The sequence below is a fragment of the Cryptomeria japonica genome, chromosome 6, assembly GCF_030272615.1.
Source record: "Cryptomeria japonica chromosome 6, Sugi_1.0, whole genome shotgun sequence".
Taxonomy (NCBI): Eukaryota; Viridiplantae; Streptophyta; class Pinopsida; order Cupressales; family Cupressaceae; genus Cryptomeria; species Cryptomeria japonica.
In genome coordinates, this window is record NC_081410.1 from 50062395 (window position 1) to 50087420 (window position 25026).

Here is a 25026-nt window from a genome sequence, read left to right on the forward strand (position 1 = left end):
CATTCGAAAGGATATATATTATATAAGTTCTCAAATTGAACATCTGAGGCCTATAATAAAAATATTTTTTAGAAATTTTGGGCATCCGAAACCACCCATTAACCAACTCCCGGTGAGGGACCAGACTCTATTCTTGCAAAGTAGTTGACATTATTGTGAGGTGCAAGCCCATGACATCTGAACATATTCCACGTGGAAATAAGTGCTCCAACTTGCTGGAAGGTCACCACACCCCAACAGACTACTTAAAAAATGCCCTTAAAACATGCATACAATTTTACAAGATCCTGTAAATCATTTTGTCGTTTGAAATAGGTACAGTACTTATGTATAATTAAATAAACTGGACAAAAACTTGGATGTGTCGTTTCAATTTGAGACCCAATTTATCAAAAAGAGTGCCAAAATTACTTATAAAGCCTTCATCCATTATAGCACACCTAATTTCATGAGACTGCCATTCACAAATATAAAAGTATTATCTAGGAATCCTGAGAACTTGCTCAGGCTAGACACAAATTCAACCCTCAGAGGCCATGTAGTGCAAGCATAAGGGTAACCGGAGCATGCTGGGACCCATGCTGTCAAGCTGTGGTGAAACTTCTACCGCAAAATATGTTCTTGCCAATTAACCAAAAAATGGATTTCTGTGTAAAATACTGTGAGATTCAAGGTCCAGGCACTGCCTATATCCCAAAGTGATTGGTGTGTCAAAGCTGAAAATGACACTGCTATAAATACTTATATCAGCTTACAATAATACACCGCCTTCTGTACAAACGTAGACTTGCAGGGCTATAACACTGGGGACAAACAATACTTACAAAGTTACAAGTAATAGAGTTTGACCTTGTCAATTTTTTTCAAATGGATTTCATTTCTGTGTGAATCTTTGTATCCAGCATATATCATACCTAGTAATTTTTGGGCTCCAGTCAAAACATTCAAATTGTCATTTTTCCAGCTCCCGAACTCTATTTTAATGGTAATCCATTCTAGAGAAAGAAAACGGCAATGACAGGGGGATAATCAAATGCTTCACCTATCACAAAAATTGCCCTTGTAAACATAAAAACGCTTAAATTTAGATTGTATAATATTCAGAAAAAAAGAAAACCACAGGAAGAGCTGGAAATATGATCAATCATCAATCAGTTGAACTGCAGCTGAAATTCTCAAAGGCTCATCCTGGACAATATCTTTTGCCGTCAATTGCATTCCAACTGAGTTTCTTGAGTCACCTCGTAGACCAGTTCCAGTAACTCGCCACAATCCTGAAGCTGTCTTAAGGTGTAGCCTTGCCATGAACCGTACCTTCTTCCTAGTATCAGAATAAGGGTATGCATCAAAAACATTTTTCCTGCTCTGACAATACACTCCAAAATGCCAGCCATTATCCAATTCATAAGTGACAGCAATCGTCCACAAGGAACCAGCATAAAAGAGACTTTTATGCTTAGGATCCAAATTCCATTTTTTATCCTTCCAAATATATTCCACCCCAAATCTGAAAGGAGGAAAATCTTTTAGTCGCATTCCTATATCTGGCTTGGCTGCCCATGTGAAGCCACTTGTTGTCTTCCTTCTCTTTGATTCAACTGACTCGGGACTATCTAACTCTAAGCATGAGAAGCAAACCAGTGAACAGCTTTCAACCCGTGATCTCTTGGGTGATTCAGTAGTCACTGCATTCCTTGAACTTGAATCATCAGAATCTCGATCACTTGATTCTTCTTCTTCATCATAATCAACCTCATCTTCATCTTCATCCTCATCATCTTCATCATCATCCTCATCGTCGTCATCCTCATCATCATCCATTTCTAAGTCGTCGTCATCAGATGAAGTACCACGAGTGTGACTTTCACCCAACCTAACCAAGTGTTTGTTTAACAACGCATTTTGCCATATACTGTCATTTATAGCATCAGAAGGTAGATTTGCATCTTCAAGTTCCTTTTTCACTGAAAACAGCTCATCTACCTCCATGTGTGCATATATGATTCCATTCCCAGTAAACAAATCAATACACATATCAAAATCATCCTGTGATCCATAGGAAGGATCTGCAGCATTTTCTTCCCACAGCCGTTTCAGCTTTTGGAGGTCAGTTTCTGAGTCAACTTCCTTCTCTTGGGGTGACGAGATCTCATTTGAGCAAACAGGAGAACCTTTTCTTTTGGTTCCTCTACTAATCTTTGAATTAAGCTTATTACACCGCAAACTCCTACTCCTTATTGATTTGTGAGCTGATGTGAACTTTAACTTGTGTCTTTTTGAGGCTGCTGAATCTGTAGGAGTATTGGCCACCTTCACTCGAGCAATCTTCCAATCTATAAGAACCTGTTTTGCAAGTTTATGCCTTTCTAATTCATTTGGAACCCAAATCTCATCAGACTTAAGAAGCCGACAGAGAACCTGCATGAAGATGGCAAACATAAGACTGTTAATGTATATGAACAATAAGGATTAACACAAAGATATTCCCTGCAAATAAACATTTCTACGACTTCCTTGCATGCACACAAAAAAAGTAAAAAATAAAATGTCAAATACAAATCTTGCCCAAACGTACTTGTGTGCAGATACTACCAATCTCGTTTGGAAATGTCTCAAACACAAATTTTGTTTTTAACTTTGAATAGAAATAGCAAATATCTCCATGATGCTTTTAAGGAATGTAGGAGATGAAAATAAACTATTGATACATAATAGTAGCATCTTGTATGGGATCCATGTTTCAGAGAATGAGATATTTTATTGCATTTGTGCCATCATGAAGTTAAAAGATACATGCGGTACATAGAAATGCCAAGTGGATAAATGTAAAAATGTTCAAAAAGTATATCCTAGAATTCTTCAGTAATAGAACATAGTAAGAAGTTGGAAAAAAGCTGGAAAGAAAACAAATATGAGGAATTAAGGCTGCATAGGTGCTAAGGTATACATGGAGCTGAAGCATTTGGTGCAACCCCAAACATTTGGATAGAATGCAGCCATGTAGGAATTATAATAAATTAGCTGAGTCACACAGGGAATTCAAGAAGCATTCATCTTGTTGCAGAGGGATCGATCATGAAGGCAGATTGATGCCACCTTGTCTATGATATGTCACCCATATGTATCAAGTGAAGGTCTGAGCTGCAGGAACAAGTTTACTGGAATGTGATCACTTCTGGAGAAGAGAAGGAAGAGAAAGAAAGTGTATATGATGTTGCTCCTTTCAGCTGACTACCAGTGATCTTTGGAGTAGACGCTATGATCGATATTCATATAACAGATACAAACATTGTCAAATGCATTACTATCTATTAAGATAAAATTAAACTTAATTTCTTTGACCAGAAATAAATTTCCCATGTTTTCGAGGGCTACCGCCTACCGAATCAGGACAACCAAAAAAAGGTGTTCAAGAATATGACTCCGTGGTCACATCAAAAGGAATTGACTCTGCCACACAGCATGCACCTTGAAATAGGCATCTACAGGCTACAGAAAACAGGGGAAAGGGAAATTAAAATCAACAGGGAAAACATAAGTCAAATTGAATCAAAGAACCTACCTCTGCTTGCAAGTAGACTTGTGCAAAATATTAAGGTTTCATCTTAGGGTTCAAATTTTTATTTTTAAAAATGTTAAACTTCAGATAAGGCACAGTCAATATGATCATTGAATCCAGGCACATCTGGTGCAGCTCCGAGTTTGTTCACACTTTGGGAACAGGTGGGTAGGGTATCCTAGCCATATTGTGCCTATATTCATGCTGGGTATGCCGGTATATGTACTAGGGGAAGGGATGTGGCAATCCAGTATCTGGGATATGATATGCATGAAATAAATCTTAAATAGCAGGAATGTCCGATGTTAGTCCCAAAAAGTTGAGAACCACCAAAGAGATTAAAGGAACTTTACTTGAAGCTGTGTAAAATAAGTCTAATAGGATCTTGGATTCAATTGTATTAATTTTGCTTCTGTAAGAACTCTACTAAGGAAATCTGCTGCCAGAGAATTTGATATTCTTGCCAGTGATAGGCAGAGGAAAGGGGATCGTCATCCTATCACCCTGTAGGATCTAAAATGCATCCCCTCCCAACAAAACAGAAGACACTCCCATTCCACAAAAAAGAAATGGAGAAATTAGTATAAAACACGTCTTCTAGAAGAAAAGGTACAAAATAGAAGGCAAGGTGAATTTAAGAACAATCCAGAGAATTTTAAGGAACCAATTATGACCTCCATATGGAAGCACATGGCAGAGATCAAGAGATAATTAGATAAGACATGTATAGAATCTCCAAGACAGAGATGAAAGGGGTTGGGAATAAGGAAATCTTAAAATTCCAAGAAAGCCCTCGGCAATAACCCAAATAAAAGAGTACAAGACTACAACCAAGCTACAATTGGTATCATGGGATTCCAAGAGAGCTCAGTCTTCTAAACGAAAATTATTTCAAAGAATATAGGGTGCTCCATGCCCCACAAAAGAAGAGGTTTCTCACAAGAACAATTGCAGGAGAAACCAAAGCCGTTGATATCCTCTAAGCAAACATATTGAGTAAAGAGCTGATTTAGCAGCAGAGCATGTAATTATAGCTATGCATAGATGTAGAAGGAGTAGAATCAAAAGGTCAATCCAAAGGATTGGTTATTTTTGGGAACCCTAGAGAGGTTTGGCATCATTTTGTTGAGCCCACTACTAATTGGATTACATACTAGGCAAACGACACCATGCATTGTCTACATTTTTCTTATATACTTCTAATGCCCAAACTATGTCATACAAAAAAACCTATTGGGACCAACTTTAATGATGCAACACCCTCATCAACTCAAACAACTGGATTAACAAAAATGACTAACTCCTTGTTGGATTGCTCAGAAAAACATAGGAAAACACAACATTAGAAAAATTATATTTCCATAAATTTGCAGCTGACATTAAGTTATAAGACCTGTGACAAGAAGGTTTACTTGGTCAAATGGGCCTAATGGTGTTACCTCCATTCGAAAGTTACTTTGATAGATTCTTAGCATCAATTATTAACTAAGCACCAACTACATGCTGAAATAAAAAATGGTGAATGGAAACAGAACAAACAACTTTCACAAACTTGATCAATTAAAAAACTTGAAGTGGTATGAGTTTCTTTCAATCTGAATATAAATGGTTAGACCACCCAAACTTCAATAAACATGTCAAAAGGACATAGATATGCTCAAGTTATTTAGCAAAAGCGCTTAAAGATGCTATCAGATGGCCAATAAGCACATAAATAGAAAGCTCTGATGGTCACACATTACACGAGATTACAAATTCAAAAACAAATAAGTTTTCAACAATACTTTTAGATAGCGAACCTTTAACGCCTAGATGCAAGAAAGTTTATAGAAGTATCTAAATGGGTGCCTTAAGTGAGAAACTTTAAGTAGAGGAAGAAACAACTCAAAATCTTTAAGAGGCTTGTAGACGTGAGAGGTTCTAGAAGCAAAAGTCAAGAATGAGATTATTGAAAGAAAGGGATGGACACACCAACTTCTATCAAGCCAATAAGATGAGACAAACTGACTATATTAGAAGGCTTGAAATACATGATAGAACTATGATTGAAATCCCTATGGAAATCAAACAAGAAACGGTACAATCCCTTGAAGACATAATTTCTGAAAGCAACGTCAATTGAGAGTCTTCCAAAAATCTAATGTTGTAAAAAAATCCTTTCCCAAATCTAACTAACAAAATCGGCAAAAAATGTAAGACCAAGGTAAGGAACGTTGGGCGCTGGGCTGGGTCACGGGGATACCTCCTTTGGGTAACAAAAAAAAAAGATCTTATGAAAAAGATTTCCCTATTAGAACACTATCTTAAAAAAATGCTGAGAGATATCAATTTGGATCTATTTTAATTTTTGGTAATACAATTTTTTTCCCTGTAACTTTTAATTTTACTTTTCAAAATGCCACCATTCATTATTTTGGTAGTTCTATTTTTTTTAAATAGTTATGTGCTGTATATTATGTTTATTATTAAATATTAATATTTTGACATGCAAATGGCTGTCAAATGTAAGGTAAGAAGTTTTCTTAACACACACACCATTACACTCCACCCCTTGCTGCCATTGTAGAATGCCTCTCGGCATTAACAAGGGCATTAAAAAAGCCACATATGATATGAATGGGGAACCTTGCAGATGGCATGGAGTCATCTCAGCAGTCCAAAAAAACTAATGCAATCTTTGTAGCTTTAATTACTAAAAATAGTGAAGCAAGGAAACCAGAAGGCTTCTGTCTCATCTCTTCTTTGCACCATTTATACAGAATCATCTCCAAGGTTGTGACAACAAAGTAAAAATCCTTACACCTCACTTTAATCTCATAAAGTCAAGGAGGCTTTGCTAGAGGGTATCAAATCACATACATTAATGTTCTTGCACATTCAAAGATCCACTCAATGGAAACTAGCAAGAGAAAGGGAATGTTAATCAAGCTTGATATCTAAAAATCGTATGACAAAGTCCCTTGGGTCTTAAGCGATGAGCTTCTAAATTGATTTGGCTATTCTTGAATGCAAAAAGTGAGTTAAACAATGTTATATGACGCCCACCATTGCAATGCTTGTGAATAGATCCCTCAAAGGATTTTCCCCATCCTAAAGAAGATTGAGACAAGAGGATCCATTATCCCCATATCTTTATATCATTGTGGTAAGAGCCATAGGGCATCTAATAAAGGCGGAAAAACACAGGTGTGTGCTAAAAGAAATGCAAGCCTCATCTCCATTAAGTGAGAAAATAGGAGACTTATTCTAAATCTTCATGGATGCCTTGGGTCAGGCTATCAACAAAGGAATTCGTAGCATTTCTTCTTGGAGGCTAATCCTAACAAACAAAGTTTTCCCTCCAAGCAAATGGGTTTTGAAAAAGCCAGCTTACCTAACACCTCTCTTGGAGTTCCCTTCTTTAAAAAGAAAAGCCAAAAGCCAATTTTGGCATACTCTAATTGATGTTAAGCAAAATGGCTCTCATCAATTTCCATGGGGCAAGGCTTGCTTGCCCGCATCTTTAAGTGGATCAAGGATGTTGAATCTTTGTAAGTGAGATCGCATAAACCAAAATTGTGTCTCACTTGATAGTGACCTTTACACTTATCACACAAATTTGGCCCACAATGATAAGCTGTTTTGGAAAAGTCTTTTACAAAAACTTCAGAAACTTAATAATTAAACTTGTCAAATAGGATAAACTCAAATAGTAAATCATTGAGGATTTCATAGAGGAGATAAATGTTCAAATTCCTAGGAGACATTATATTAATAAATACACAAATGTTGAATGTTATAATGCATCTATGTCATTCAATGTGAGGTATATGGTTAAAAGTACAGATGTCGAATGTTTAAATTTGTAAACTACCACTTCCGATTTTAATTGCATGTTAAATTTACAAATGTTGAGTATTCATATGGTAAACTACCACATCCAATTCTAAGTGTGATGAGTACCTCAACAAACAAGGCCAAGTGCAATGCTAAGACAAATTGATTGAAGCGTTATATCTCAGTCATGGCATCTAAGTAGAATACCATTCCACAAGGAGAATTTATCAATAAAAATAAATATAACTTAAACTACACAAAACAAGAAACAAATGACTTGAAAGAACATATTTAAATTACAAAAAAGTTAAAAATCTAATAATTTAATTAAAAATAAAATAAAAATAATAAACAAATCTGAAGAGGCAGTTTTAGCAAAAAATATAGCCATTTCCTTGCACCATAAGAGAAAAGAAAAGGCCAGCAAGCAGCCCTCACAATTTCTACATGCTGCCGATAAAAATGCCACTCCAACAACATCTAATAAGTCACAAACATCTCAACCCCAAATCACCAATGATAAGCTCTCACACTAATATTGCAAATATTTCTAGATGGAAAATGCCCCGTTACCAAGACACCACTGGTGTTTTACACACAGTACTCATTCAAGATAGATGCATTGTCGCCCTGCTCTTTCCAGGACCCTGCCAAAAGGGGCAAAAAACATGAAATTTGGAATAAGAAAATCTTATGGGGAGGATAGTCTTACTCTTTGAAGGAAGAAGATTGTTATGCTTGAGAATATGTGGCATTGGAGGCCTTTTTATATGCAGTCACACAGGGATATGGTGGCAGCTTCTTCCATTGATGATTTTAATGTTGCTGCTCTGCTTGTTGCAGTTGCCACCACCATTTCTACAGCATTTGATGAGGTTTTATTTACTCCTTGACCGTTGGGGTTTGTAAACAAGACCTAATTGATTGTTGTCATATAGGAAAATTGAAACTAGGACTACTTGACTGAAAAGTTTTGGACGGATAGTATATTTTGTGTTAGGTTGTAGTGGAGTGCTTTTTTACTGGAAGACAGGTAACACAATGTGAGGTTCTTCAAAATGTGTTTTTTGTTTTTGGTAGAAGCTTATTTTGTTACACAATGCCCATTAATAGAAAAAGTCGTGGACTTCTCAATGTTGGGTTTACTGTACAGTAAAAGTTTGTTTTATGATGCTACTATTATTTTATAAAAATACTATAAGCGTATACAACTTTTTTTATTAATTTGTTGTAGATAAAAATGAGATTTTTAGATTTTATTAATTAGACAAAGAAACAGGCATAAACAATATTATCATTACATATGATAATTTTAATTTTTAGCTAATAGCATGATATCTTCCCCTGAATAGTTCAATCATAGTTTGCAGGCTTAAACAAGCCCAAAATTTACAACTCGGCAAAAAGCTTGGCAACTTAAAAAAACAACTTTTTTGCTAAATTAAATAGCAAAATGTATCAAATGAATCTAAAAATCCAGGGAGAAGTGTTTTAAATTAGATTTGATTCTTGAATACATATGAATTACAAATCACATCATCATGTGAAGCTAGAAACAAATAGCTAACAACTAACTAATAACTAATATGAATTTATAATGATTGTTTTTTTAAATCGTAATCATATACCGCATATCTAGGCAAGTAAAAAGAATCACAAGTTTTTACAATTTCCTCTTCCCAATTCTAGTAAAAAATCAGGCAGAAAAAGGTAAGATCCTCACACTCGATTATGAGTCCCTCATCCACTGACAATCCAATCTCCCCTTAGTATAAATCAGATCACAAATTTAGCAAATTGAATCAATTCAATGTTGGTATGTGAAGTCAGTTTTATTTCTTCCAACATTGATAAAGCAGTTTAACAGCTAGCTACACACATGAACCATATGTGTCAAGAACAGCTGAAGGCCTAAATGGCAAACAGTTGCAAGGGGCCTGTCTGTAGCCCCCTGCCACAACCAAAGACCTCACTAGAAAAAAAATTGCATATGTACAATGTGTTTAGGCTTAGGAAAAAATTTTAAAATTTAAATTTTAAAAAAAGTGGGGGAAAAAGATTCAACCTGAGAATTGCCTAAAAAATCTTCTCTATTTGCTATATGTTGTATGAGGTGTGGAAGAGTGAATGGAGGTTTGGTAGAGAAAAAAATGCATCTTTCCAAGTTTGCATCATTTTGAATCAAAATCGCATTTGATCTATGTCAAAATTGCGTCATGATCCAACATAGAGATTTTCACATGGAATTGCTGAGTTTCAACAAGTACTCGCAAAAAAAAACCAAGAAAACCAGGAGAGTTTACTTTGCGATCGCAGGGTGAAAAAACTTGCGACAACTCACCCAGTACTTGGCAATATTAAATCATAAATATTATATTTACTATTCAATGACAATGACTCCCTTCATTGGATCACTCTATGAATAAAGCATTAACAATTTCAATAGAGCGAAAGAGGTATTGACCGTAAAATAGAAGGTAATTCAACCCTATAAGCACTCTACTAGCCATAAACTGGAAGGCGAGGCATACTAGTAAGTATACCAAGAAAGGAAAGCACTTGACTGCTTAGCCTTCAACCGTGCTTCACGACCTTGACCTAAATATGCATCAGTTAAATGATATGCAACTGAAGCAGAAAGCATAGAATAGGAGTTTGAGTTTGAAGCATTAAATTGAAGTCTTAAACCCTCAAATGGGATTCCATTTGGGCATATTGCATGCATGCTCCATTATTATGCGGTTGCATGATGTTGGATGTTGCCTTTTAAGTTGCATTGGTGAAGAAACCATGCACTTGGGTGAAGGCACAGAGTTATAAGGATATGCATCCACGGGCTGCCTTCAAATGGCAATTAATAAATGCTTGGCCTTGTTTTGGAATGGGGATTGGCTTAGTTTGCTAATAGCAAAAATGGGCTGATAGGAAGAAGACATGACACTATTGCAGCATAATGAAAATACACTTTCCTAATTGGAGCTGTTCAAATCTAAAGGTCAGGTGTATCATACAACTTGGCATCTTTTTGCTAATTCTTCTTCTTTGTTTGTTAATTTTTAGGGCATCGGTGTGTATCTTTTCTACGGTGGAAAATGGTGAATATCTTGTATTAAAATGAATATGTACTGCCAGAGGATTGAGATTAGTTAGATTAGTTAGATACGAATAAGATTAACCATGAAATATAACTTGACTTGATGTGTTTGTTTGTATTTTGAGTTAGAGTGGTTACAGCTCAAATAAGCATCCATTGTTCCATGGCAAAAGTGATAGGTTGTCATGGGCCAATGGATCCATGTTGAACCCTAGTACTTCCATCTCCTTGACTGAGTAATTGGCATTCTAGCTGAAGGAGAAGAATCAAAGAGTATAATAACTAGATGCTTGTTTGAACATGAATCTGATTTGTATTATTGAGGCCTTAAAAGGAGCAAATTCTGTATCTTCTGTTATCTGCTGTAGCAGACCTGCAGTGTATACTTGGCAATGACCTTTTAACTAAATAGCGGATACTGTGACAATTATAATCATCGCTGGAGGGTGTTGGTGAAGAAAGTTACGCACAAAGTTTAATACTAATTTTCATTTGTATCTTGGCCACAGTTCACTCACAACAAACTCAGGACCCTGAACTGGAGTATTATGAAAATTCATTTTGGAAATTTCCTTATGATCCATGGATACTTGAATAATGCTGCTCAACGGACTTCTTGTCCTTGCTTCTTGTATATTTGATCTTGATTGTTGATTTGTTACTGACCTCAGGTGAATGCTTTTCTGCCATGATTCCAGAGGGAAGAGCCACAGAATAGTGGTTCTTGCATGAATGGCTGGCTTGAACCTCGACGACTGAACTTACCTAGTTTATGTGCTGGATATTACTATATATAGATGCCTTGACTATCTTAGAGCTCCTGGCTTTTGTGGTTGGATCCTATTTAGTATGAATCCTGTAGACTTCCAATCAAATATGTGGCCGATAAGTGTAGAAAACAGGAACGAACTTGGTCAGAAATATGATTGAAAGGATTATTTTAATACTTTGGCTAATGCATGTTAACAAGTCTTGCATGAGTAACTTTTTCTTAGTTTTATGTTGGCTGCCATATTGCCACCATCAAAACTATCACGCACTTCAACGATGTTTTTCCCCAACAAACTTGAGCATTTTAGCACAACTTTCACCTGACTTGAAGACTCAAATTTAAAATTAGAGATGAATCATATAGATGGATTTACAACAATTATAAAGTGGCAGTTACAGTCCTGGTTGTGTAAAATTCATGATGTTCAGTTGACTTGTCTAGTATTTACTAACTCCAAGTAAATAGCTGTACATCTGTTGTTATCTTTGTTTGTACCAAGACAATTGAAATTCTATTATTAACCATTGAGACATTTAATTGACTAATCTTTGCTAATGTATAATATAGGCGATGCAATATGCAATTGGAATCTATACTCCTTGTACCCTGTTTGGGAAAAGAGATCTAGAGTTTGAATTGAGTTGTACTAACCATAGTTGGAAAACTTAGACTGGGCAAAAACTCGCCAGGCACAAAAAGCTCCACTTGGCAAAAGCTCAGTAAGAACTCAAAACTTAAAAAATTGCTTAAATTTCTTAAAAAACACATTTTTTTGACAAAATTCAAAGATAAAATATATCCAATGAGTACAAAAGTGTTTTCTATTAGATTTGATTCATTTGAATACAAATTGAGTACAAAATTGCATCATCGTGTGAAATCCTGATACAATAGTTATCTAGCAACTATTATGAATTTATGATGATTGCCTTTGAAAATCATCATCATAATTCATAAATTGCATCAGGATTACATCCTTCCTATCATGGCCCCAACCTGACATTGGAGGAACATCAAGGCAGGAGAATGAAATTGTCTTACACCTGTAAGACTTAACCATTTCATTGCAATCGATTTATCTCTTTCGGTCGAGTATAGAGCAAACCCTATATCATAAGAATTGGTTAAGGGATCAATCCTCTTCCATAATTACGTGTGAACTCCTCTAAAGCACGAGTAAGAAATGGTCAGAATAATTAATAACAAACTGAAGAAGTGATTGGTCGTGCGATGGATTAAGGGACACATCTCCTCCCAAAGACCACCACTGTGAAGAGAAACATAACCTTTCACAACCAATGGAGGAATATAAAGCAACAACACCGCATGGAAGAGGAGAATTTAATAAGCATTCAATCTAAGAAGAGTGCTGACTCAGAAAACATACATTAACCAGCAGCATATATAGTAATCCAATATTGCGGTATGAAGTGTAATGCATAATAATGTGGTTGATTTATTATGGGTCCTTCATTTGATAGATGTACAATATTATATAGAACATATATATATATATATATATATGCATATATTGTTTTCTTACTATGATTCTGCCTCATAGAATAGAGATAAGGATTCCTTTAAACTTTCAACAAACTACAGTTCCATTATGGAGGGGAGAGTTAGGGTATATGAGGAGAGCAAGAGGCTTAAGGGTCCATTCAAGTTGGGTAACCCCGGGTGGGGCTGGGAGGCCGAATGGTGGCTGTCATTCCATGCTTCTGGGCTTGGTGGACAACCTCAAGGCACCTTGTGTGACCTCCCAGGTTGCTTCATAATGTGGATAGGTTGTTAGGGGAAAGCTTGAGGGAATTTCGCATGTACATTATGAATATTCTTGAGTTGATTAGAATCCTATTTTTAACATTGTTGAACTATATGTTTATCTTGTGAAAACTAACCTATTTGCAGGCTCTAAATCGAGATACTAAGTTGATATCTTACATTCCCGAGCATAATCCAAACCCTATTTGGGAATTCTAGAGCAAATTGAGTAAAGTCCCAATAGGGAACATTACAACCTTCCTCTTCCCACGTCTGGTGAAAACTTGGGGAGGTTCTAATCTTTGCACTTGGTTGTAGCTCCTCGCTCAACATTAAAGGATGTGTTTGTGGCTCTGATTCGACCAAACCAATGAACACCTCTAATTTGTTGTCTACCTTTCTTTTGCAAGGCTGAAGGTTGTATTATATTTTATAATAATAATAATAATGGCATTTGACTTTTTTGTACTCCTAGTATGATACTTCATCAATGATCAATAATATTATGATAGCGATAAAGAAAATTGTCTAAGCTGTCAATTATGGTTTCCACTCCCAAATCCCCTCATTGTAATCAAATTTCTTATATGAGAAGAGATCCAATAACTAATGGGGGTCTAGGAGTTGAAATCCCAATGGGGTCAAGGGGTAACACCCCTCGTTGAGGTTTTGGGGCAACGCTCCTCGTGGGAGTCGAGGGACAATGCCCCTAGCAGGGTCGAGGGGCAACACCCTTGGTATTCAACACAAAACTTCTTGTCGCGTACCATTTCACAATTTTATGATTTAACAAAGAAATTAGGTATTTGGCACATTTTTTATGAATAATATTTTCTCTCCAAGTGTTATGCAAGGAAGCTTGAGGGAGCGTCCATGCATTTATAGGGCAAAATCGTGACCTTTTTGACTATATTTCCGCTTTTTTTTGCCTTATTTTCGTGTTTTGCATTTTAATGTGTCTGGCAAGTTTCTTTGTCAAACTCGACAAGTTTCTAGCAAGTAATTGCCAAAAATCCAACAAGTACCCACCAGAAACTCAGCGAGTCTTTCTAGAAATAAATGGATCAAAAACTCATTTTGTATTGTACTTCCCGAGTCGGTGAGTATGCCATATGTGGACTGCCAAGAATCCCCACTGAAACACTCTTGTTAGCTAGACTGAGATAGCCATCATTACCATCACTAGGTTATGTCTAATTGATACAGTGTCGTTAGTTATTAACTATCAATGAGTTTTGAGTGACATGGTATAACTTGCTTGTAATCATAGCAGGCTCTTCGATTTCATTATGTTATAATTTGGTCCCCTTGGCCTTTCTGTCAAAGCCTATATGAGGGATTGCTTTAATGAAATTCTTAAATATTTAATTGACAGTCATTTCTGCTCTTCCTTATTCAACAAAAATGCAATATTCTGCTAGGAATGCATATATTAGAGTTCGGAGGTTGAAAAGCTTCAGCATTCACAACTTGAATCATTATTTTCCATTCAAGGTTCAAAGAACCAATGACAGGCAATGGAGAGAGAAAATAAAATGACAGATAAGGAAAATCTAAAGAAGGCAATATGCCTTGCTACTTCTGTCCCACCTTGGACAGCCCCAACAACTAGAAGGTGTAAAGATTAGAGACGCTAGGATACTATGAGAGTTTTGGAAATGCATAAGATTCTATATAAGAAGAGAACAAGACAGAAATTGAAGGCATTACAAGAGGCTATGAAGTGATACTTTCCCAACAGAGCTTTATGCTTCAGAGGTGGTAAAAAACAAAATAATCCTTTCAAGGACAAGCTAACCATTGTACAAGTACACCGTGCAAAACAATTAAAATAGCCAAACATGCTATGTCCCCTTAAGCAATAATCATAAATTAATCAAAAAAACTGACAATTAAAATACATCATTAATTGCTTAAAAAAGCAATAACATAACCTGATTGGATAGCTTTGTTAAGACATGAAGGAGCAATAAAATTCATAAGGAAATCAAATAATTCACACATATTTCAGAGAATATAGCAGCTAAACAAACTCAACATGTTGAAAGATGTCACAGCAGAGCATTTAAAGTGCTCCCCAAGACATGTTCCCAAAGCCTACACTAGTACACATCCATCTGGGGCATTCTGGGGGCAAGGATGAAACATTTCCCCATCTCCCTTTTTGATGAAATAGGAAAGTCTTGAATGTACCCTTTTATTTTTCTTGAATTCAGGTGCCCTGCCATCCTGAAGATGGGCGTGCCCCCCAAACCTGCACCTTTTAAACAGCATGTAAAATTGTAGGAGGTTTCCCATGAGCGTATTGTGACTAAGGTCAAGCCCTCTCAGGCAGACTAGTAAGTAAACTGAGGAATCTATGTAGCCTTCCAGATTTAGCAAAGCCAAACTGGTAACACCAGTCTACCAAAATTTGGCATATGTAGTTCCATTCCATTCACAAGACAACTGAGGAGACTCATTCTCAAAATAAACCCAATTGAACTAAAATGCATTAGCAAACAAATGATAAGAATCAACTATTTTGCATCCATTTTGCTATGCAAAAGCAAGAAAATAAATAAGCAGGCATCATTGTTTAGAAGCAATGAATTAAGAACACAAAAATTAACTTAAGTTGAGGATGACCTATTGAATACAAGGCAATCTTGTGATCTCATCTTATTGGTTTTGGTCAAAGACATATTCAAATGTTAGCTAAGAAACTCGGCCTTGATGGAGTTCTAGTCCACTTTAAACTACTGAAGCATAAGAGGATCAATAAATTTCAGCAAAATTTCATTAAAAAAAAAATACTTTACACATATTTCAGAAGATACAGCAGCCAAACAAACTCCAAACATGAGAAATGTCACAATGTAAAGAAGTTTACAACACTCCCCAAGGGCATGTCCCTGGAGCTTAGGCACCCATCTTGTACGTCAAAAATAAAATAAATTGGCCATGCAGGAACCAAAATGAAATTTCAGAAGATGGAACTAAAAAACAAACTAAATGCTGTAAATATTGTCAGAATAAGTAAACATTTTAATAACCTAACAACTAATTTTAAATAAAAGTCTAATACATCATTAAAAATATATAACCTACCCATGAAAAGATATCTCATTAAAAACCTAATTATGCAAAGAAATTCTAGTTTCAACCCATGGTAATTTAAAGAATTTTGATTCCAGCAGCTTGCCCTTCTAGCAAGTTTCAATCCTGGCCAATGTAAGTTCCCTAGCATTTAGACAGACAAATTGTGCTCCCCATTATAAATGTTCAGATATGAAGAGAATTCCAATAGGGGATCTCACTTGTAAAGATTCAAATAAAATTCAAGTAAAATCCTAACAGTTCATATGAATTAAGAAACTTCACCACAAAACAAACCTGCCAAGGTTAATTTTATCTCAAAAATATAAGATTTAAAAAAAATGAATATAAAAATCTAATAATTGAAATTCACATGATTTTGGAATATTCAACAAAAAACGAACTTAACCTTACAGGCAATGCCACAAACACAAAATTTTAACCAACAATTCACATAGTTTCCAAAAATTGAACACCTAGACAAAGTTAAAGACAAAAATTTAATCTTTAAAGTAATGAAGGTTCACATAAGGTACAAAAAATTGAAAATCAAACAAACTTAATTCTAGAGGACATGTCACAATTATAATCATGAATTTGTTGGTGTAATTATTTAATGTACCTTATCATATTAAGTTTATTTGGGTAATTTATTTTCATTACTTGGGTGGGACAAGATAGTCGATCGTTGAATCTAGCATACAACTTGTTTTTAAGACATTTTCAGACCAGATAGACCCTCCCATTGCATCTAGAAGGCCTGAAAACCCCCATTTTCATATAAAATTTGTCAATATTGGGCTCAAGCAAATTTGGGGCAAAATTTTTGTGGCTTCAAGGTTGTACAACTGTGGGCCATAATATATAGCTCTGTCTAAAAAAATCTCAAAAATAAATTAAAAATTCCCTAACCTAACTCTTATAGCCACTTGTAGCAAGGGCTAAACCACTTGCAGCAAGGGCTAAACCACTTGCAAATCGCTAGTGGTTTGCCTTCCATGCAACCCAAAAATCACCACCAAGACAATGCCCCCTATAATTTGCCCCCATGACCAAACCACCTTTTTATCCCTCCAACAATTTCTTGATGAATTTGACAATTTCCAAAATTTAAATCAACAGCTTTAAATAATAAAGAAGGTAGTTTTATGGCAAACTAAAGGCAATTTTTTGGAGGCATCTTGGAATATTCCTCTACTGATGTTAGCATGACATCATCTTCTTCCCTCCCAACTTGACCCCTCTCCAATGTAGTTTGATTTTTAGTGTTGAACCTCAGAGGCTCGATTCTTGCTCACTTTTACTTCTTTCAAACAATTTTATTTGAAATACAAAAAAAATTCAACAGCTTTATGGTGGGCAGATGATTACTGATTTTGGTGGTCTAGTTTTCCCACAAATTGCAAATTATCTCATCAGGTGATTCTAAGTAATTCTCATTTTGAGGAATTTCAAGATTTCATAGGTATCACTTTTGGGTACAATTTTTTGTGTACTTTTCATTGGTGCACTCTAATTTATCCCATTTTGTATCAAAATTACAGTTCATCTCTATGGCCTATTTTTGGCATTCAAAATAAACTAAGATCAACATCACATTGCTAGTTTGGCAAGTGGCAACCACACTAAATATAAAGTGCCATCATCATAATTTGCTACGAGGTCTCATAATTGTATCAATTTTGAGAGGTAATCTCATGATTTTTCATTTGCTTTTGTTGGTTTCATAGTTGAATAATCTTAAGGGAGATGATTATTTCTCTCACAGTCTCCCATCCATTTGAGTATTCTACATAAACCTTCTAAATCATGTAATATCAAATGCAGTTATTGTGGAAAGAAATTATCATGATAAAAATCAATGTTTTCTGAAACAATTTGATGTACTAAACAACTTCTTCAGCATAATCAAATTAGCTTATCAGATTCTTCTGTTCCAACATAAACAAATATATCAAATGTTCATACTCACACATTTTGGGCAGTCATATCATGTAGGGTTGAGCAGTGTAGTTAGATGGCATGCATTGAGATCTCATTTCCATTGCTTGTTGCTTCTACAAAAATCAATGTTGTTGCATCCATAACTTCCAATGATTCTTAATTTCTTTGTAACAAGATCATATTCATCATCTTCTAGATATAGCTACTTGGGATGACTAGTTGATAGACATTGCAGATTTGTTTTGTGAGTCCTGTCTTGCAAACTTGGAGAACACCATTGAGGACATTCACCTCCTCTTAAATAACAGCTCCTATGGAGTTGCATCGTCATCTTCTTTAGATGTCATGAGGGCATATTCAGCCCCTCTTGTTCTTCCTTTGCCTACATCTACTTTATGTCCACCCCTTGTACAAGAGTACCATATTCCCATCTGTCCAGTTGTCTTACACATGGTGAGCACGAGCACCATATATCCACCGTTACTATATTTGAACCTTGCATGGCACCTAATTCATCTTATCAACATTTGACACAATTTGGTAGTGGCTTGGAGATCCTAGTTATTTGAAGGATTCGTCTTCATCTTTCGATCTTGTTCTACATCTGTTTCTACAAGGTTATCATTTGTCACTTTTTTTAGTTTAGCCTGAACTACTTGAATTGATTGTGGCGTATCTTAGCACCGACGTGACAACACGTATGTAGCTTCTAGAGAAACCACATATTCTGAGTTTCCTTCCCTCCTTCCTTTTAGGATTAGAATGATATCCTACATACCTCTTTGGCATTGTTTCCTCCCAAGGGGAGTAACATTGTTCAACAATCATGGACCATCTTTTGCATCCAATGTAAAGCATCTACCACTAGTGCAACAGGCTACTTGAAATGGAAATGCACGGTCTCTCTTAACTCTCTCTTGGGGGAGTTTTGTCCTATGTGTTTTCTCCTCCTCATCTTTTGAGGGGCATCATCATTGTACATGGGTACCTAATTAAGACTAGGTGTCATGACTTATTTCATATTTCACATTTCCCTAAGTTGCACTAAAGGGGGTGTTGGTACAATTATTACTTAAATAGGATTGGTTAATTGAGTACATGTCATTTCCTTCTTTCATGGGATTATGTTTTTTGCCTTATCCTCTCAGATTTGGAAACTTTGTTAATACAATCCCTTGTTGTTTGGTTTTTTGCCTCTTCCTCATCCTCCTCGGATTTGGAATTTTGGACTCTTGAGGCTATAAATTGTAGCTCTTCTATTCCATAGAATTAGCAATTCTAATATAGGTCTCATATTTTTTGTATTCAAATTCCTATTTTGTGATTACCTATTAGAAATTTGATCTTGGGTAGAATTCTTGTTTATGTGAAATTCTAACAAGATTCTCATCTACTAATACCCATAATTTCAAAAAAATATACAGCAAAACAAACGTGTTCCTAAAAGAAACATCGCAATTAGAAAAACTATTGTAATAATAAGCATATTGTCAAAAAATTGAACAACATAAGAAAACTAGGTCTACAAAAAATGTCATTGTTGCATGAAAACGTCTAAACGTCTAAAGCAAGGCCTTCACCCTTGTTTTGTGACAATCAAGGGATGCTAAAGCTTGCCAAGAATCTTGTCTTCCACACGTGTACCAAACATGTGGAGCTTCATTGTCATTTCATATGGCAACTTGTAGAAGATGGATCGATGGTGTTGCAGTATTGTCCAACTGAAGACCAAACTATAGACATTCTTACCAAGTTCTTGAGTCTTGAAAAATTTGTAAATTTTTAGAGATAAACCTGGTGTAGTTAGTAGATTGACCATTGAGGGAGGATGTTAAAGTAATATTGTAAAATTTCGTTCGTAATGGTCAATTAAGTCTTTAGGATAGACTTCAAGAATATTCTTTTATTTTTTTAGATAAGATCTTATCTCCTACTTTCTTAGTTGTTCATATTATTGTTTATAGATAGATCTTTTGTATCTCATTTAAGGAGACTTTTGCTGCTTGTTAATTAATCGAATATCTTGGTAATCATACTATGTCTTATATTCATAATAATAATACATATAAATTCAGAAAATTGAACCACAAAACAAACCTAATCCTATGAGAAGCATTACAATTACAAAATCAAATGATAATTATACCTAAACAAAATAACAACCTTACTTGATAGAATGGTGTCACAATTACAAAAACTACACTTATGATACACATGGTTCCAAAAAATTGAACAGCAAAATAACCATGAGTTCTACAAGAAATGACACAACTACAAAATCTCACCTAGTAATACGTGTAATTTCAGAAAAATAAGAAGCAAAACAAACGTGATCTTATGAGAAATATCACAATTATAATATATAACAAGTATGTTGTCACAAAAGTTTGCACCCTTGTTGAGCTATCAACTCAGCAACCTTGTGAAACATGGAAATAACCCCGAAGTGTGGGACTTTGCGCAAGGGAGTTAAATCTCCGAAGAAGGTCAGCTTCCTTCTCAATCCAAGTGCAGGTGTTGAACCAACTCAACACTCCAAATCCTACTTCTAAACCTACCCTAACAGCTTGTAGAGGAAAAAGGGAGAAAGGTATGCTAAAATGAAAGGATGCACCAAGATAAGAGATGTTTCTCTCCCCACCCAAAAATAACACAAAGAAACAATTGAAATACCCAGGAGATGCACAAACTTTAGTTGCATGAATGACCCCAACGCATGTATGGAGGTTAGAATTTGCTGAATGTCAAAGGGAAGAAGATTTCCCACAAGTCACACTCAAAAACAAGTTAACACAACATATATGTGAGAGAGAAGCCACAAAACATACACCTATGATGAAGGTAAGGAACATACACTGGATGCATAAGTTGAAGGAAGGCAAGAATGATAATTTCAATTCATTCTAAGGCCAATGGCCAAACTTACAGTTGCAGAAATGCAAGAAATATACAAGTCTTCAAGAGAAGTGAAAGAGCAAAAATAGCTCAAGACGGCAAGGAGAGAACCCTTTACAATGAGGCTTAACAACCTATATATAGAAAACCAGTCGCAGAGAAGAGGCCAATGGTCAAAGAAGGGAAGCCCTAACCCCAGTGTGCACAGTGAAATGTCAGTCAAGGAGGACAGAGAAGTGCGCAAGCCTAACATGATGTGCGTGCAAGCAACCTGGCCATACCTTGACAAGGCAATCCCAAGAAGAAAAGAACTTTTAGAAGGTGGATTATTTGACATTCCAAAGTCAGAGCATGCAAGCTTGACATGAAGGTCATCAAGTAAGCATAAAGGAGCATGGCCCTAAACTCCACTTGATGGCAATCTTGCAAAACATTAAATGTGCCCCTGTAGTTCCATAAAAGTGTACAAGTCACAAGAGTTGGTGGAGCATTGAGAGCTTTGAGTGTTGATCATGCCATCTGGAAGTGTCGCAAGTCAGAAACTTGGGTTTTCGGAGTTTGGAAGACTTGGGAAACTTGAGTTTCCGGGGTTCAAAGACTTGGGAAACTTGAGTTTCCGGGGTTTGGAAGACTTGGAAGACTTGGTTCCGACAAGACAAACACTTAAAACTTCATGACCATTGGCCTTGTCCTTGATCAACTAGCGCAGCACTGGTCCATGGAGTTTTTCTCTGATCAGTTCTCACTGATGGACCAAGGGTGTCATAAAATGACAACAAAGTACACAAAATTTCTAGAAACCTGATATAATTAAACTTCCAAAAAATTGGCCTAAAGCCACATATGAGAATTAGGAAACTCCTGAAAACTTACTGATTAAACTTTATCAAATACAATATATTCAAATGTTAACTCCCTGCGGCACATATTACATGTGTAATATGTGCAAATAATTTAATGTTGAAATGGAAATTCTCACTTCAAATGTTGGTTATGTGCCCAAATGTACAAATATTGAATGTTTAAACAGAGAAAGTACCACATCCACTTCTGGTTACATTCTTTAATATACAACTGTTGAATGCCTAAACAGAAATACTTAAAAATCCAATTCTGTGAATAGTGTACACCAACAGACAAGGCCAGGTACATATCTTGAGTGAGTTCGATAAAGAAATGCCCCTAGAAACCTAATAATTAAACTTTGTCAAATAAGATGAGCTTGAATGATAAGTCAATGCGGCTCAAATAGTTGAAACTTGTGTTCAAATACCCATGAGACGTGTTGCATACTAAAATTTACAAATGTTAATGTTTAATCAGACAATCTACCACACTCTGAATGGGTAAACTAGGCAAACTACAACAACCTAAACAGGAAAACTACCACATCTCCAATTCTGGGTGTAGCGTATCTCAACAGTCAAGGCGACCTTAAATCAGAAAACTACAGCATCTTACTCTGGATGTGTATACAAGTCTAGAGCGAATTTGACAGAAGAGATATACTCATACACCAACAGGTGAGACCAAATGCATGCATTTCTAGGTGTGGCATATACTCTTACCCCAAAAGGCAAGGCCAGATACAGGTCCTTAATAAAACTTGACAGGAGATTCTATATCCCAATGGACGAGGCAAGATGCGAAGCCTCCTACACCATGAAACCACATACAAGTCTTCAAGAAAATTTATGTGAAGTGATACCCAAACATGAATGGACAAGGACCGGTGAAAATTTATTGAAAAAACCATATAAGGTTCAGTTAGGGCATCTAAACCAAAGAACACCCAAGATAAAGTTGTTAAAATAGTAGAGAAAGTCAAGCTTTAATTTAAAAATTAAAAACCAAAAATTGACCCGAAAGGATATGTAACAAATTCAGAATTTCGCCAAAACCTGATTAACTGTCCTAACCTGAAGAGACAGCTTTGGCAAGACATGCAGCAGCTCTCTGGCAGCATGAGAGCAAAGAAAAGACCAGCAGGCAGCCCTCACAGTCTCCACATGCTTCCCGTAACAATGTCGCTCCGACAACGTCTGGTAAGTCAGAAACGTCTCAACCCTCAAATCACCAACAATAAAATGCACGCTCATATCACAAAGATTGTCCAGGCAGAGAAAACACCCCGCCGCCAACACAGCCACGACATTCTGCTCGTTCAAGACGGGTGTGACGCCATACAGATAAGCGAGCGCAATTTCGAGCCCCTGTGCAGTGACATTGGAATCGTCAATTTGAAGCTGTATCTTGGCCTTGCCGTGCTCTTTCCACGGCCCCGCTAAAAGGGACAAAAAATATGAGCTTTGGGATAAGACGATCTTATGCAAAGGGTAATCTTTGGAGAGGAAGGAAATTGTTATGTCTGAGAATATGTGAGATTGGAAGCCCTTTTTCCGTATGTGGTCGCACAGCGCTGTGGCGGCCGCGTCTTCTGACGATAGTACCGATGCTGCTGCTGCTCCGCCTGTAGTGGCGGCCGCCGTCATTTCTAATCCGGCTTCTTCTGGCATTTGGTGGTGTTCTGATTCAATTCACGCCCATGGCAATTCGATAACGGGAACAATTATTTTGGCCTGTTAAGGGTATTTGGCGGGTTTTTTATTTAATTCTGGTACATGGGCATTCGAAACAAGATCGATTGATTTCGGAGATTCTTGAGTTCGATTGTAGTGTTGAGCAATTCTTTCTCTTTTTGGCATGAAACTCAGAAAATTAAAAGAAGGGGAGGAGGTATTTATAGATGTGAAATTTAGGCAAGTATCTCACTCTCTCAAGGGAAGTAAATAGAAAGAATTCAAAAACGTTTAATCACAAGTAAGTTCAAAATTAAAATTACATTTTTATATGATATCATGTTAAGTGAAGTGGGAGTTGTCTTTATTGAAGCAATTGCTATGGTGTGTCCCATTAGCTATTTAAAAAGAACCAAGCAATTAGGAGGAGATAGATGCCCTGAGGTTGTTGTTAATGATGTATTGTGCAAAAAGAAGAAGTCATGGATGCAGTAAAATATTAAATAGTTGAAAAAATGGAACTTTTATTTGAGTGTGTGTCCCACGAACAACAAGGAGTTGAAGGTATTCGTTATGGATAAGTTCTACAAAAAAATATGGGGTATTGGGTTAGGTAGAAAAAAACAATACTATATCAACGAGTTCAACCCCACTTATGATCATCTCCAAAAAGTCTATATAGGGGCTAATATATCTTGGAGAGCTAAAATTCTCATTGCTCGGCTTAGAACCAACTCTCACCAACTTCGATGTGAGACCGGACGGTGGAAAAGACCAAAAGAAACTTGGGAAGAAAGAGTTTGCTTGTTTTGCAACATTGGGAGGGTGGAAACTGAATAACATTTTATGTTGGAGTGTGAAGCACTTAAAGACAACAAGGATAAGTTTGTCAATATCTTAGCTGATAACACATGGTATAATTTATTTAGCAAGGAAAATATAAAGAAGTTGGGCGCACTCATCATCGACTTGTATAGGCAGAGATCTGCCCTTCAAAAGTTGGTTCAAATTGGAGAGGTTGTCGCATAGGCTATTTTTTGCCTCGTGGACATTAAAATTGATTCTTTCTTTCTTTCTTTCTTTAAGAAAGTTCAGATTTTTGTTGTTTTTTTCAATATATATAGGGAAGAGCACTAGTAGCCGTCATAGCTAACTTTGCACCTGTAGATCTTAAACGGTACATTGGATTTCAAATTATTTTTTTGGTTGTCTTCGTATGCGATTTAACTACTTAAAGCTATTGATCTGGCTTTTGGGTAGTAACGATCCGATCTCTACAAATCGTTATGCGTAGAAAGGTCAAAAAGTGGTCATTTCGAATTGATGACCGATACTTCACCTCTTTTGCGCCAATACTCGCACATGAAAACACCAATACATTTTTATTATATGCTTAATAAATAATATATTTATCATATATTTATAACACAAAAAAAAACTTTTTAAAATACGTAATGAATATTAAAAAAGAATGTTTGAATATAAGAAAGTTTTTAATGGGTGATCGAATATTTCGTTGACCACCCATGACCGCCTTCGCACATACCACTCACAGCCCCATGTGGCACAAATTACTGCTACCTAC

The 25026-nt window shown here is 36.1% G+C and overlaps 1 protein-coding gene across 1 annotated transcript; it reads right to left on the reverse strand.

Annotated features, from left to right (window-relative positions):
- LOC131079418 (uncharacterized) lies at window positions 1–23643 on the reverse strand. The gene is made up of 2 exons (XM_058017358.2): window positions 22842–23643; window positions 1–2418 (listed from the first exon to the last, which is right to left on the reverse strand). The coding sequence occupies exons 1-2, from the start codon at window positions 23436–23438 to the stop codon at window positions 1141–1143; spliced, it is 1875 nt and encodes a 624-aa protein (XP_057873341.2). The 5' UTR covers window positions 23439–23643; the 3' UTR covers window positions 1–1140.
- Window positions 23644–25026: the final 1383 nt, after the last annotated feature.